General features: G+C 45.4%; 1 protein-coding gene across 1 annotated transcript in view; it reads left to right on the top strand.

Annotated features, from left to right (window-relative positions):
- Window positions 1-13,134, top strand: part of LOC120832357 (putative flavin-containing monoamine oxidase A) — a 43,068-nt gene extending 29,934 nt beyond the window's left edge. The window contains exons 12-13 of the mRNA XM_078088240.1: window positions 5,150-5,394; window positions 12,589-13,134. Of these exons, the coding sequence (XP_077944366.1) occupies window positions 5,150-5,394; window positions 12,589-12,689 (346 nt within the window). The 3' untranslated portion in view covers window positions 12,690-13,134. The remainder of the gene's footprint in view (window positions 1-5,149; window positions 5,395-12,588) is intronic.
- Window positions 13,135-13,346: the final 212 nt, after the last annotated feature.

The following is a 13,346-nucleotide window of genomic DNA, read 5'->3' as shown; positions in this document are numbered from 1 at the left end:
CGTGGTGGCAACTCTGCGGGCAGAAAAAAGCGGAATCAGAATCATGTACAGACGACGGTAGACATCCGTAATCAGCCCCGTGTCTAGAATTTGACTCTGGGGAATCCAGCACCTCTCCTCAGGTCCATAACCCGCCCAGTCCACAAGAAACTGGAACCCCCGACCCAGACAGCGGGAGTCCATAATCCGCCGTACTGTATATACGGGACCCCCGTCAATGATTCAAGGAGGAGGAAGCAAGGGACTGAGCAGAACCGGTTTCAGGCAGGAAACGTGAAAGGCTGGGTGGACCCCGAGAGTTTGAGGCAGCTTGAACCGGACCACCGCAGGGTTGATGTCCCGCTTCACCACAAATGGCCCGATGTACCTCTGGGACAGCTTCTGTGATTCGGTATTCAATGGCAGGTTCTTAGTGGAAAGCCATACCTTGTCACCCACGGAATAGGCTGGGGCAGGCGTGCGCCGACGGTTGGAAGAGACTAAACATAGCAGTGTAGTCTCTAGTGTCCGATTGGCTCTTTCTGCCTGGCCATTTGTCTGAGGGTGGAATCCAGAGGAGAGACTGACTGTGGCACTCACGGCCATGCAGAACGCCCTCCACACCGCTGAAGTGAACTGCGGTCCCCGGTCAGACACTATGTCCTTGGGTAGGCAGTGGATACAGAAGATCTCCTTGACCAGCACTGCTGCGATCTCTTTCGCTGAGGGGAGCTTGGGCAGAGGCAGGAAACGCACAAATTTACTAAAACGGTCCACTATGGTGAGTACAACTGTATTACCTTCAGAGGGACGCAACCCGGTGACAAAATCCAATGCCAGATGAGACCAGGGACGTAGAAGCATGGGCAGGGGACGTAGCAGCCCAGGACTGGGTCGGTTGGAAACCTTGCTTTGGACGCAGACGGGACAGGCGGAGACATAGGACTTGGCATCTTCCCACATAGACGGCCACCAAAAACACCTTCTGACCTTCTGAGCCAGCCCTGGATAGCATGTCAGCTTGGAAGTGTGTGCCCACTTTAGTACTGTCGATCTGACTGGGTCTGAAACGAAAAGACGACCCGGCAGGCCGTTACCTGGGCCGGGGTTGTTTAGGAGAGCAGCCTTTACCTCCTCTTCAACTCTCCACAAGACAGCTCCCACCACACAAGTCCTGGGCACAATCGTGTCTGGCTGGGCACAGGCCCCCTCCTCCTTGGCGAATATTCGAGACAGGGCATCTGGTTTATGGTTCTGGGAGCCAGGCCTGTAGGTAAGGGACAACCGGAATTTACCGAAAAACAGGGCCCACCTGGCTTGGCGGTTTCTCCAGTAACCGCTGGAGCACCTGGCGTACATGCTCAGAGGGGTCTTTGGAAAATATTAGAATATCATCTAAATAAACAAACACAAAACATCTAATCATGTCCCTAAGTACGTCATTGACCAGGCATTGAAAAACTGCGGGAGCATTGGTGAGACCGAATGGCATCACCAAATACTCAAAATGACCCATCGCCGTGTTAAATCCCGTGAGCCACTCGTCACCTTCCCTTATCCTTACCAGGTGATATGCGTTGCGGAGGTCCAGTTTTGTGAAAAAGGTGGATTCCTGAACGGAGTCAAACGCGGTGTTCATAAGGAGAAGAGGGTACTTATTCTTGATTGTGATGTTGTTGAGTCCTCGAAAATCAATACAGGGCGTCAGGGTGCCGTCCTTCTTTCCCACAAAGAAGAAGCCTGACTCCATTTCTGCCCGGTATCAATTCAATGGCACAATCATAAAGACGATGAGGGGGTAGTGAGAGTGCACGTTGTTTATTAAACACCTCACCAAGGTCATGATAGACAGCAGGAACCGGTGTAAGATTGGGAGGTTGATCGACGGTCTCTTGGCCACACACAGACTGAGAACAGACAGACAGAAGACAATTGGCATGGCATGCTGAACTCCAATTGATGATCCTACCTTACCAGCCAGGTGTGGCACAGGATCAGGGGGATGTGAGGTGAACTGATAAGCAAAAAACACAAGTCTTCAGAGTGGTTACCTGATAACAGTAAACGGACGGGCTCAGTTCTGGTGGTGACTTTGGCCAGTAATCTGCCGTCTAAGGTGGTTGCTTCAATGGCCTCCTTCAACTCTTCTGTGGAGAGCCCCGGCTGTTCCACCAACTCAGAATCTATAAAGCTGTCATCAGCCCCAGAATCAATTAACGTCTGGAATTGCAGACACTGACCTTTGATGTAGAGGGTGACATGAAACAGGTTACGGGAACGGGAACAGGAACAGGAAAAAACAGTAGTTAGGCCCTCTAGTCTCCTCCCTCCAGTCTCCCCTCCCTCCGTCTAGCGAGCCTGCCGGTTTCCCGGCCGCTTAGGACAGGTGGCGATGTAATGTCCAGAATGACCACAATATAGACAGCTGTTGCTGTCTCTCCGCCGCTGGTCTTCCTCCTCTAGCTGACACCGTCCGAGTTGCATAGGTTCGGGTAGTCTTGGCTCACTTGCCGTGCTTGGTGGTGCAGAATACGCGTTGCTGGCCGCTCCTTCCCAGCGTGTTACGACTGTGGGCCGAAAAAATGCCCCGCTGTCTCTCTCTCTTCCTCTCCCGACCCCGGTTAGCCACCCGAATGGCCAACGCGATCAGATCCTCTAGGCCAGGGGTCTCAAACTCGCGGCCCGCGGGCCAATTGCGGCCCTCGGGACGATATTTTGTGGCCCCCGCCTTCATATGAAAGTGTAATGTTAGTGCGGCCCGCGAGTTCCATATTGTAGCAACCTCGCTGTTAGCAGCCACTTACAACCTCCACCCCAGCGCCGACCGTTCCGTTCGCCGGTCGGACCGTCAGTGTCATCCCCCCCGTCGGCCATAATGGTCTGGCCCGCGTTCGGTCGAGGTGGGCTGCATCTGGCCCGTACCTGACTTGAGTTTGAGACCCCTGCTCTAGGCAATTACATTCAGGGTATGATATCAACTCATCCTTTATTGTGTCACTTATTCCATGACCGTACACTGCTTGTAGGGCCTCCTCGTCCCAGCCGCTCTCCAATGCTAGAGTGCGAAACTCGATGGTGTAGTCAGTTACGCTGCGTGTTCCCTGACATAATAAAATCAGTCTAGCGGAGGCGTCCTTACCTCGGACCGGGTCCTTACCTCAGCTTTCTCATCTCGGCTGTGAAGTCTCTGTAGATGTTTACCGTTGAGTGCTGTCGTTCCCATAACGCAGTAGCCCATTCCCAGGCTTTCCCCCGCAGAAGTCCAAACACATAAGCAATCCGCGACTTGATTGTGAAGTATGTACGGAGCTGTTGATCAAAAACCTACCCACATTGCATCAAAAAGGAGCGACACTCTCCTAAATTCCCATCATAACTCTCGGGGGTTGGGACCTTGGGTTTGCGGTAGGGCACCGAATCGGACTCATTAGACGCTGCAGGTGATGGCGCAGCTGTGATAGGTGTGGCTGGGGTACTTAGTCGATCTTGTATTGCTGACATGCTGACCGAGAGGCTTTGCAGGCTGCCCATAATGTCCACTAGCGCGGTACTGTAATGTACTGTTGCTGGCCCAACAAGGCTCCCTGGGCTAAAACCGCGTTGCGAACGGCGTCCAGATCTGCTGGGTCCATGATGGCCGGATGATGGTCAGAATTTGTGAAGGAACCCAAAAGCAGACCGGGACTGGAGAATGGTGGTGACAAATGGTTGTTTATTCAGCAAAAACACAGTGAGGAGTGAGGAGGCCGGCTGGTCAGGACCGGGGCGTGGTGGCAACTCTGCGGGCAGAAAAAAGCGGAGTCAGAATCGTGTACAGTGTAGACAGCCAGATCCAAAAAGCGTACAGGGGCTATCCATGCACAAAAGTGAGTTAACAATCCGGCGGGGACTGGGGGGTCAGGTCCTCCTCTTTATACAGTTGTTAATCTGTGATGAGGCGCAGGTGTGTAAACCCCCGGCACTGAAGCTCCTCCCACCAGCAGAACTCACGAGGAGGCGTTCGTGACAGGGGTGACGTCAGGCAACTTCATCAAATTAATTTTTTAGGACCAGGTAGAGGGTACAAATCAGAAATTGGACATTTTTAAAACTATTTATTTTTTCATCACTGTAAAAAATACATTTAAGTTACGATGGAATGTAGGCATAATGGAAAGCAAATAAATAATGTCCATGCGGTCTGTGTTTTGCATATCACGTGAAGCTCAGGGCACTCGAGAAGTGGGTACATTGAGTCCAAAGTATGCTTCTTGGCCAGATTAAATGTTCAGGAGTGGAGTGCATCTGCATACCTTCTAATTGATGTGCATTCAGAAGGGTGAGACCTGGTATAGTAGTACATTATGATCATGGGCCAGTAAATACATGACTTATGATCTACTACATGTGTACGCTATCTTTCAAACAAGGAATACAGATGTAAAAGAATAGAATCATTTGTTTTTAACCAGATACCTCAGAGGTTTAGCTTCCCTCCGTAAACCGGTATTACTGTCTCCAAAGACTTGCTGTATTCTTATTCTTATTTATGTTACCGATGTTTTATTTGTAGTGCTTGCTTCAGCTCTGCTGTGACAGCAGTATGTACAACTCTATGGCTGTGGATTGACAATGACAACAAACTAGCGTGGCTTTCAAATGAATTGATGTGGCTTAAAGGCAGTTTTTAACTTTGTTTTCATTACATGGAGCAGAGGTGGATGAGAAGTAGCAGCAGTTTCAAGATAATCTGTTATACAACTAGCAAACTGCTGAACGAAGCATTAGTGCTCAGGCTGTGTTTAACATTATCGCGCTCTCTTGAAAGACAGGGCAAAGTAATCTGTGACCGACAGTAAGCATGAAGTTGGGAGTAATATTAAACGCATGAATTTAGCAATGCAGTACATGGTTCAGGCTGTCCTGAAGAACTGAAAGCACCAACGACAACCCTTCAGGTTTGTGTAAGGTGGCCTGACCTTTATGGACCTGTTCTATTCTTTTTTTAGTGTGAGACTCCCCCAGTCAGGTGCAACAACTTTTCTCTTGGAAAGAATGTAATGGCAAATGTCAGTGAACAGAGACATGGTGTCAACAGATTTACATCTATGGGCTGAATATTTGTTTCTTTCAAATAGCAACATAGGGCTTTTTGTTCAGTATTTGGCTCACTATCTCCGTTCATTTACAGGATCCACTGGGCAGGCACAGAGACCGCCACCCTGTGGTGTGGGTACATGAGTGGTGCAGTACAAGCTGGTCAGCGAGCAGCTCTGGAAGTGCTGGCCGAACTCTTCCCCCTGACCCTGACCCAGGAGGAGCAGGAAGCAGTTCAGCACAGTTTAACCGTTAAGGATCCTGTCGAGCAAACACCAACGTTTCAACTCACGTACTTCTCCACAACCAAAGCTATCGTCATAGCACCACTGGCAATAGGTGCAGTCCTATTTCTGGCTCAGAATCAAAATGCACGGCTAATGGTCAAAACGTACTTGGCAAATGCCTTTTTTTAAACACCATGCATTATATGTCCCCAATGTAATAGAAACCTGTAGAAAAAGTGTGGGGTTTTGATTAACCCCACGTTGTTGGTTCTGCTGGGGCTCCAGTGAAAAGTTAATCTTAATGCTTCTATATATCACTTTTTCTTCGCTTGGCGTGCAAAAAAGGCTGATATCTGTTTTGTTTTTTTCTTTACGGTTCTCATTTTTGAAATTCAAATTTCACATTATTTAATATTTCTAAATTGCATACGATGGCAAAAACACTTAAAAGTGGCCGCATGTAGAAAACACAATATGCACTTTTAAGCAGTTGAGTTGTTCTCATATTGTTTCTTGTATGATTGATAATTATAATTAATTGTATAACTGCCAAATGCAGATAAGATAATGTATTCAATTTGTTGTAGGAAAGATATTCATACAATAAATGCTGTTTTTTTTTCTTTTAAAGGAGGCCTTGAAGTGTTTTCTAATTCTTGTTTGCAAAATGTGAATGAAACTGGGGCCTCACTTACAATTTTTTTGGCGACTTAAATAATTCGGTCATGGCAAATATGACTTTATTTGAAGAAACTTGAACATTCACAATGTAGCCTATTTGCATTTTCAAAGTCAGAAAATGTAGATTTAGCTTGTATGCTTAGGCCTTCAGAGGGATTATGTTGTGTTTAAACCACTTTGCAGTGGGAAAATGGAACATTCACATGGCATGCCTTGCATTGTTTCCCAGAGAACCTAAACCGGCTCGTAACAGAGCCACACATGCGCATGTACACATACAGAACCACTAACAGACATTAGAGTTAGCAAAAGATGGAGTCACACAGATAACGTCCCAGAAAAATTGATTTAATCACCATCACTTGATTGCACAAGTGATTTATTAGGATTTTGTCAGTTGTCAAACGTGCACTGATCGTCATAGGACTGTGATCTGTGATTTCATTGGTGCCAAAGCTGGCTGTTTGTCTTTGTTATCACTTGCTTGCAGTGGATCAGCTGCCTGCTCTCCCTCGTGTCATTAAAGCCAATCTAAGCTGAATCAAGACAGAACCGCTCAAAAGGAGATATTTGAAAGTATCTTTCACCATTTGGCTCGTCATTTTTCAGACTGACAGTCAAGAGTATCAGCTTTCCGGTGGAGTTTCCAAACAAATTTCCTGAAAGATCCTTTTGATGCAACACTCTGAGGCGAAGGGTAAAGCAGTTTGTTCTGCTATTTCAGGGACTCTGTGCTGTTTTGAGGTTCCGTCACATGATATACTGTGTGCCATCCTTAGGCATGCGTGGCTTAATCTTGCCATCTGGGGGAATGGCAGATTCCGTTATCACTCATTGTTTGGTTGTTTGATTGTGTCACTTAACTGAACATTTAACATTTAATGTGTGCGTCCACTATCACTCTCTCTCGCGCTCTGTCGCTTAACAACACACACGCTATGAACATTGAGCTGCTCTCATTCCAACAACATATGTAAACAAGGGAATTATACTTTTACCTCGCCAATGAGAGCAATAAAGGTATATAGGAATCATCCTAGCTGTGTACAGTAAGGACGGGACCCTGTTGACTTCAACAGAGGAGGTTATTTGCAGGTGGAAGTAGCCCTTTTGAGGAACTCTCAAACTGGAGGCTGAGAAAGAATCATACTCAATTTGCCTGGTTGAAGTCACTAATGTTGTCAAACAACACAGTGGCAAAGGCTTGGGGATTGATGAGATCCATCCAGAGATGCTGAAGGCAATGTGTGTTGGGGGGTTGTCTTGGATGACACGCCTCTTCAACATTGCATGCAAGCCTGGGACAGTGCCTGTCAGACCAGGGTAGTGGTTCTTTCTTCAAAAAGGGGCACCAGAGAGTGTGCACATTACACTCCGACTCCCTGGTAAAGTCGACTCCAAGGTGGTGGAAAGGAGGGTTCAGGCGATAGTCTAACCACAGATTGAAGAGGAACAATGTGGATCGTGGTTGTGGCACAACAAACCAGCTCTCTACTTTGCTCTTTACTCTGCAATGTAAATTGAGGTGGCCTGGCAGTCTGCTCACCAGGTCTACATGTGTATTGTGGCCCTGGACAAGGCCTGTGACTGGGTTCCTCGAGAGGTGCTGCGGGAGCATGGGGTGAGGGGGACCCTTCTTGAGGCCATCCAAGGCCTGTACGCCACAAGTGGGTAGGGAAAGTGTCCTAACCCATCTTTGTTTCTACCCTCACCTATGGTCATGGAGGATGGGCCATGACCGAAAGAAACCTGGTTGTTGGTCCAAGCAGCCAAAATGGATTTCCGCACGAGGGCAGTTGACGTCTCCCTTAGAGAAGAGAAGAGAAGCTCAGCCAGCCGTGGGGAGCTCGGAGTGTAAAGGACCCAGTTGACGTGGTTTGGGCATCTGGTGAGGATGCCCCATGGCGCCTCCATAGAGAGGTTTTCAGGCACAGCCAGCTGGGAAGAGGCCCCGGGGCAGGCACAATTTGAATCCAGCCTGTATCTTCACCCTGGACTGGGAACGCCTTGGGAAAGGGAAGTTTGGGGTCCCCTGCTATAGCAGGTGTCCCTGCAACCCGACCCCGGATAAGCAGTTGAAGATGAGAGCATCAAAGCTTGCTTTGGAAATTTAAATATTATTTTTTTCAGTAACACTTGTTTACAATGCAGGACATGGCAATCAAGCAGTTAGACCCCTAAATCAGGAACCATCTTGACTTCTGTTAGAAGTGGAAATGTGAAAGAAAAACTCATCAGCACTATGTCTCGGCATTGGTATATTTAAAAAGATGCTGACAGAGCTTTAACCCGTAGATAACAATTTGACCGAAGTGGGTGTGAATATCGCACTCAGCATTTACCTCGTCATTATTGCTATGCAGTGCAGTAGCAATTAGCTAACCATTACACAGACAGAATCCATTCACATGATATATCAATAGAAGTACTGCATTAGTATCAGTATGCCTTAAAACAGTTGTCCCCAACCACCGGGCCGTTTGGTACCGGGCCGCACCACAGAAAGCTTATATATATTTTTTTTTCTGAAAAAAGTTTTATTTTGAAAATGTTCTCCTAATTATGTGCGGTCGTCCCTCTGGCATATTCCCCACACGTCACCAGGCGTTTTTCTTGTCCTTTTACCGTGCACGGCAGTTTCGCCGACCAGCGAACACAGAGCGCGCGACTACCCCCCCCCCCCCCCGTCGGACCTTTTCGACCGGTCCGCGAAATATTGTCTGACATGAAAACGGTCCGTGAGGTAAAAAAGGTTGGGGACCACTGCCTTAAAAGATAAATGGTACAGCCCATGCAGGCCAGCGTGTCTCACCAATATAGATAATGAATAATATCTTGACAGTTTTAAGCAATATATCATTTTAATATGTTCATATCTTTTTTTAAATAATCAAGTCAATCCAGCAAACAAAAAAAACATTTTAACAGATTTTAGGTGGTATTCTTTAAATGATTCATAATAATTCATATTTATTACATTTGTCATCTACTTATTTATTCAGTAATATTCAACATAATGACAATGATTTATGTGAACATTCACAGAACATCCGGCGCTTACACCCTTCAGGGAGATATGTAATAGAGGTGAGTCTGCCTTCAGCAAGATAAATCCCCCACTAGTAAATTGAGGAATCTGAGGAATGTGAATTATTTCTAGAGGCTCTTCGTTATATAGCAGGCAGAAGCATTTCCTTAATAGTCATATCATGCAGAAGCAATATTGTGTTTTAAGAGTAACCTGAAAATAAATATGTTGATGCTCTCAAGGGTGGTATAATGATGTTCTCTATTTTACATACATTAGGTTTTACAAGTACTGTACACTTTGTACCTGTCAGACTTTGATACTTTAAAAATGCAAACACTCTAGTACAGTCTTATTGGAATTATTCCAGTAAATAGTTGATTTCATTCTTGTAATGTGTTAAGATGGCAATTTGTAGCATTGCCTTGCAAACAACCTATTTCAAACTTTTTAGTTAACGTTCAAAAAGGATTTAACTGTTGCACCTGCTCCTCATGCCAAAGAAGCTTTCCTGTGTTTAACATTCGCCATAACGTGAAGCCATTTGAGTCTTTCTTTGGTTGAGTTCTCAAAGTTAAGAGGCAGGTATTTGTCGGAATTATGTTCACACTGCACAATTCTCCAACACAAACTTGCTTACAGTGCTAACAGTATTCTCCATCTAGTAAGTCAAAAGGTAAAGTGTGATTTAACATCGTATTCCTCAAATATTGTTGGTTTAATGCAATATCCTCTGGATTTTTAAAAATTGTTTATTGTCAACATACCATCTGGAGACCACAAAAGCAATCTGAAGAATTTCGTTTTTTCAAAGGAAATAATACACAACACACAGAAACAACAAGATCAACTGGCCAAGGTGAACTGCATGAACCAATCATGCAATGAAACATTGTGAGAAAGTGATATTGTAGAGAAAGTGGTATTATGGTTATCTTTTGATTGCACAGTTGATTGAGAGGATTTGTCGGGGCCCCATTTCATTTTCTGCAGAGTATCACTAACGCCCACTGATCTTGAACAGTACTCTGGCACCACGGTTATATGTCTTTGTTATCACAAGCTTTCACAGGATCAACCGCCTTTTCTCCCTGGTTTCACTTAAGCCTGTACGCGCTGAATCAAGGCCAACAACACACAATCGCTATATAGAGTGCAAAAAATGAAAAACAAATCAAATTTTTACTCAGATTTCCATACAGAACGTGATTGTCCCATCCATTACGCCACTGCATGTGAGCAACAAGATGTATGGAGAAGCAACATAAAAACTATTTTTCAACTTGAGGCCTGCCTCAAGATACAAGAAGACTCCTGTGAGAACCTCAGTCCGTCCCAGATCGATAATTTTGTCGATACTGCTACAGGCTCTTTGAGAGTGGCGCTGGATGCTATTGCTCCTATGGAAAGAAGAATAGCAACAAGAAGGAAGTCTGCTCCGTGGTATAACCCTCAAACACGGAACCTAAAGCAAACTGTGCGGAAACTTGAACGATTATGGCGTTCCACCAAATCAGAAGGATCTAGGCTAATTTGGCAAGACAGCCTTAAAACGTATAAGAAGGCTCTCCGTAACGCAAGAGCATCTTATTACTCATCATTAATAGAGAAAAATAAAAACAACTCCAGGTTTCTCTTCAGCACTGTAGCCCGACTGACAGAGAGTCACAGCTCTGTCGAGCCGTGTATTCCTTTGGACCTCACTAGTAATGACTTCATGAACTTCTTCAATGATAAGATTCTGACTATCAAAGAGAAAATTGATGGTCTCCTGCCCTCAACCAGTGCCGACCTGTCCTCCGATGTAGGAACCTTGGATGCAGCAGTGGGCCCTGATGCCTGTTTGGATGCCTTCTCTTCCATCAACCTTGATCAACTGACTTCTTTATTTTCAAAGTCTAAATCTTCTACTTGTCTCTTGGATCCGATTCCGACCAAACTGCTTAAGGAAGTTTTTCTTTTAGTTAGCACATCCTTATTAGATATTATGAATCTGTCTTTATTGACAGGACATGTACCACAGTCCTTCAAGGTAGCTGTAATTAAACCTCTTCTTAAGAAACCTACTCTTGCTCCAGAGGTGTTGGCTAACTACAGACCTATATCTAATCTTCCCTTCCTCTCTAAGATCCTTGAGAAATCCGTCGCAAATCAATTATGTGACTTTCTACAAAACAATGCTTTGTTCGAGGATTTCCAGTCAGGATTTCGAGTGCATCACAGTACAGAAACAGCACTGGTGAAAATTACGAATGATCTTCTACTTGCATCGGACCAAGGACTCATCTCTTTTCTTGTCTTGCTGGACCTCAGTGCCGCATTTGATACCATAGACCATTGTATCCTGTTGCAGAGACTAGAACATTTAATTGGTATCAAAGGAACTGCACTCAGCTGGTTTAAATCCTACGTATCGGACCGATCCCAGTTTCTGCTTGTAAACGGTGAATCCTCAAAGACCACCAATGTTGGTCACGGAGTCCCACAAGGTTCTGTACTTGGACCGATTTTATTTACCCTCTATATGCTTCCTTTGGGCGATCTTATCAGGAAACGCCGCATAAACTTCCATTGTTATGCAGACGATACTCAACTGTATCTGTCGATCAAGCCAGAAGAGACGGACCAGTTAGTTAGACTTCAAGAATGTCTTGGAGACATCAAAACTTGGATGACCGGCAACTCCCTGATGCTAAAAAACGGAAGTTATCCTGATAGGCCCAGAGCGCCTTCGAAGCCAGCTGTCACGTGATACAGTTTTTATGGATGGAATTGCTCTGGTACCCAGCAGCACCGTCAGGAATCTGGGAGTTCTCTTCGACCAGGATATGACCTTCAACTCGCATATAAAGAAGACTTCAAGGACTGCCTATTTTCATCTACGTAACTTATCAAAAATCAGGAACTTCCTGTCTCAAAGTGATGCAGAAAAATTAGTTCATGCGTTTGTCACTTCCAGACTGGACTACTGTAATTCTTTGTTATCAGGCTGCTCTTTTAAATCTCTTAAGCCTCTCCAGTTGATTCAGAATGCTGCAGCACGTGTATTAACAAGAACTAAGAAAAGGGATCATATCACTCCTGTATTAACTTCTCTTCACTGGCTCCCTGTTAAATCAAGAATAGATTTTAAGATACTTCTCCTCACCTACAAGGCACTTGCTGGTGAGGCACCGTTGTATCTTCAAGAGCTTGTAACACTGTATTGCCCTACAAGGCAACTGCGCTCCATAGATGCTGGGTTACTTGTTGTTCCTATGGTTTTAAAAAGTAGGCTGGGGGCCAGAGCCTTCAGTTATCAAGCTCCTCTTTTGTGGAACCAGGTTACACTTTCAGTCCGGGGGGCAGATTCGGTCAGCTCTTTTAAAGTAAAACTTAAAACGTTCCTCTTTGATTCTGCCTATAGTTAGGGCTGGCTCAGGTTAGTCCGGACCAGCCCTTAGTTAAGCTGCTATAGGCTTAGAATGCCGGGGGAATTCTTAGGACACACAGAGCTCCTCTCTCACGCTCTCGTTCTACCATAATTCAAGTTTTATTAATGCACATGACTAATTCAGCTTCTTTCCGGGTTTTTTTTTGTGCTTTCTCCCCTATCAGGTCTCCGTAGATTGTGGTTCCTTCGGGACCCTGGTCCTGACACCTACCGTGGCCATGCTGACGCCTGCTGCTGCCATCATCATCATTATTTTAGATATTAATCATATTACTGTACTCATAAACCGACATTACCCTCTCCTAAAGTCTCTGTGCTCTCCCTCCCCACAGGCTTCTGTGGATGGTGGTTCTATCTGATGGTGGTTGCCCCTGCAGTGGTCCTGCTGTGCGCCTGGCTTACTACTCACAATTACTTGAATCATTTCTGTCATAGGAATTGCATGTATTATACATTGTTCATTCTGTACACATGGCATCCATTGTAGTCTGTCCATCCCGGGAGTGGGATCCCTCCTCTGACGTTCTCCCTAAGGTTTCTTCCCTTTTTTCCCTCTTGTAAGGGTTTTTTCATTTTTTGGAGAGTTTTTCCTGTGCCTATGGTGGGTTTCGGGGCAGAGGATGTTGTATGTGTACAGACTGTAAAGCCCTCTGAGGCAAATTTGTAATTTGAGATTATGGGCTATACAAAATAAAATGAATTGAATTGAATTGAACAAGAGGAAATGGAACCAAACCCAAAACTAACAGACATTGATATACACCATCAACACGCCATAGAAAAAAAAAAGTTCCCAACACACCCCCACATTCACGATTCAGCACCAAGGAGAGCCACAACTTTAACGAAACACAGTTGTGAGCAACGTGCAACTGAAGCAACAGCACCACACGCCACAGCTGAGCCGAAGGGTTAAACATGC

This window comes from Gasterosteus aculeatus, chromosome 14 (genome assembly GCF_964276395.1).
Source record: "Gasterosteus aculeatus chromosome 14, fGasAcu3.hap1.1, whole genome shotgun sequence".
Classification (NCBI taxonomy): domain Eukaryota; kingdom Metazoa; phylum Chordata; class Actinopteri; order Perciformes; family Gasterosteidae; genus Gasterosteus; species Gasterosteus aculeatus.
The sequence above is the reverse complement of the archived record's forward strand: the minus strand, read 5'-3'. Positions and strand labels throughout refer to the sequence as shown.